This window comes from Argiope bruennichi, chromosome 8 (genome assembly GCF_947563725.1).
Source record: "Argiope bruennichi chromosome 8, qqArgBrue1.1, whole genome shotgun sequence".
NCBI lineage: Eukaryota > Metazoa > Arthropoda > Arachnida > Araneae > Araneidae > Argiope > Argiope bruennichi.
Window position 1 is genome coordinate 124,391,328 of NC_079158.1, and position 2,893 is coordinate 124,394,220.

The 2,893-nt window shown below is 31.3% G+C and overlaps 1 protein-coding gene across 1 annotated transcript; it reads left to right on the forward strand.

Moving 5' to 3' along the window:
- Positions 1–599: 599 nt before the first annotated feature.
- Positions 600–1,301, forward strand: LOC129980752 (V-type proton ATPase subunit D 1-like). Its single transcript, XM_056091135.1, has one exon. The coding sequence runs from the start codon at positions 600–602 to the stop codon at positions 1,299–1,301; it is 702 nt and encodes a 233-aa protein (XP_055947110.1).
- Positions 1,302–2,893: the final 1,592 nt, after the last annotated feature.

Sequence of the window (2,893 nt, forward strand, 5' to 3'; positions counted from 1 at the left end):
CATCTGGATTTTTTCCAAGAACGCTTTTTAATCAATTTTTTGGCTGTAAAACTATTTTCCTTACTTTAATAATTTTTATTTTAAATAGAAAGCTTATATTTCTTCACTTTGTTGAAAAATGGATCGATATTCCCTTAAATGTCCTTCAAGAAGACATCAGTTTTCATTAAGAAAGATCGCCCATAATTTATTCAGTAATTTAATAACGGAGCTAATCAATTTTAGTAATTCAATCTTTTAAAATTTAATACTGCTGTAATTATTGAATCTACTAACTTTGTTGAAACATTTATTGATTATCGATTTGATATAAACATCATTTTTTAGGTTACTAAAAGATAAAAGGTTACTATACATATATTAGACATCTAAGCCCAACTTATTAACAGAGAGATCGTTAGAAGTTTCAAATTCATAATTTATTTTGTTAAACAACTGCAAAAGAAAAGGAGTTTTGAAAAAAATTTGCCGGAGAATCAACAGAAAAAGCTCTTGTGAGAAGAAAAGAAATTTTCAAGTTTTTCAGAATTCGAAACCAAGAATATTATTTTAATGCATACATTATTTTAAGAATATTATTTTTATGGATATTGATAATCATGAGTAAAGGCGGCAATGATATCTTTCCAGTCTTTCCAACTGCTATGCACAAGCAGATAATGAAATCGAAATTGAGTATTGCTCAAAAAGGGCATGATATTTTAAAAAGAAAATCAGAAGTCTTGGAAATGAGATTTAGAAAGGTTGGCAAAGAAATAATCAAAATCAAGCGCCTCATGGGCGATATCTTCAAAGAGGCTTCCTTCCTTCTTGCTGAGGCTAGATTCATCATTGGAGATTTCAACCAGTTGGTCTTAAATGCCGTCAGCAAAGCCAGATTGAAGGTCAAACACAGGACTGAAAATGTTGCTGGCGTCAGTCTTCAAATCTTCGAGTTCTACGTTGAAGGTGGAGACACACATGACTTGACTGGGCTGGCCAAAGGTGGAGCCAAATTGATGTCCATTAAACAGACCTACACCAATGCAGTAGAGATTCTTGTGGAGTTGGCCACTCTTCAGACAACTTTCGTGATGCTGGATGATGTCATCAAAAGCCTTAACAGAAGAGTGAACTCTCTGGAGCAGATGCACATACCGAAGGTCGAGAGAACCATTCGTTATATCGAGACTGAGATGGACGAAAGAGAGAGGCAGGATTTCTTTAGAATGAAAAAAATCCAGGGAATAAAGAAGAAGGATATGGATAGAAAAGAAAAGCAAAAGAGAGAATTCGACGCAACAAAATCTGAGCAAAAGTAATAAATGCTTTGTAATTTTTTTAAAAAAAGACAAAGTAAAAACAAGAAGATATTTGAAGAATAAAGATGCCTTTTCAAAAAATTTAAAAAATATCAATCTTACTGTTAATATATATCTTTTATTTCTATACTAGGTAAAAAGTGAATTTTAGTGTGCCCTTTGCTGTGCCAACAATGCCAAGTCGCCAATAAAGATGGCGGACAAAATAAACAAATACTTCCGCGGAACAGTTACGGTTACTATTTCCCGCCATATAATTAGAACTTTTTACTGATAAGTAATGTTTTTTTATTCATACTGCCCGGTGCCTTCTACAGATGCATTTGGCCTTAAAAAAACATCCTAAGGTTTCGCTAGCAGAGGGAGCGGGAACCTAGTAGCTTCGCTAGCACATTGAACTTAAGGACTGTGTGGATAACAGAAACAGTACATAACCAAAAGAAAGGAAAGAACGGAGAAAGAAGCAATCGGAACATTCTCCATATAAAATTTCAAACAAACATCCTTTTCCCAACTTCATCAATTCGTAAAAAAATATATTCCACTCGCCCTTCATCCATTCTACCGGTTCGATATCAAACCATTCTCAATATAAAATTTCAAACAAACATCCTTCCCTAACTTCATCAACTTGTAAGAAAAATATATATATATACATATTTAACTCACCCTTCATCCATTCTACAGGTTCGAAATACTCCCGACATAACAAATTATGAAAGGAACGAACCGTTAGAACACCAAAAGAATTACGAGAACTGCGAAGAATTCCATTGCAGCTGTCTTTTAAAGTGAGAATGCAGAGGATTTTTTAAAGCGCATACTGACAATTAAAAATTTGCAAAAGAATAAATATTTTCTGTTCGTATTCACATTAAAAAAAAAGAAAAAAGAAAATAACTTTTAATTATAAGCTTAACTTTTTTTACTTAATAAACTTTTAATTATAATAAAGAACAAAATTAAAATCTTTAATCGATATTTTTTTAATATTTTTAATTTAACATTTTTCATAATATAGTTGTAGTTTATGTACAACTCAATCATTGCAAAAAGTAGCAAACAAAATAGCATTAGGGTTACTAGGAGAGCGTTTCAATGGGTTGCAATATTGGCGACAAACTCAGGAGCACACTATTCTTCACTTTATCCATGTTATTTTGTTATCGGTACTTGTTGGTTTGTAACAACGACTAAAAAGCACTAAAAAAAATTTCGCCACTTTGGCAAATTCAATAGTCATAATATACAGCATGTGATTCACACGTTCAAAATTGTGTAATGGAGTGTATTTTTATAATTTGGCAAAAAATTTTCTTGACGCCTTTTTGTCGCCGTTAAAATCGAATTGTACCTTGTCATCTATTTGCTGATTTATATTTAAAAAATAAAGCAAATAGAAATTTATACAACAATTTCATAAGTTTAAGTTAGTTATAATGTAAAAATAAAATATAATTGATAGAAATATCGCTAAGTATTTCTGAAATGTTCAGAAATCTTCCAATAAATTTACTTTAAAACTTTTGAATATATTTTAAGACATATATATCACCGGCATGCTAAGAATTAAGTTTAATGTAAGTTTTTCG

Excerpts from the sequence above, each read along its gene's own strand:
- LOC129980752 (XM_056091135.1), top strand. The coding sequence starts at position 600 with ATGAGTAAAGGCGGCAATGATATCTTTCCAGTCTTTCCAACTGCTATG.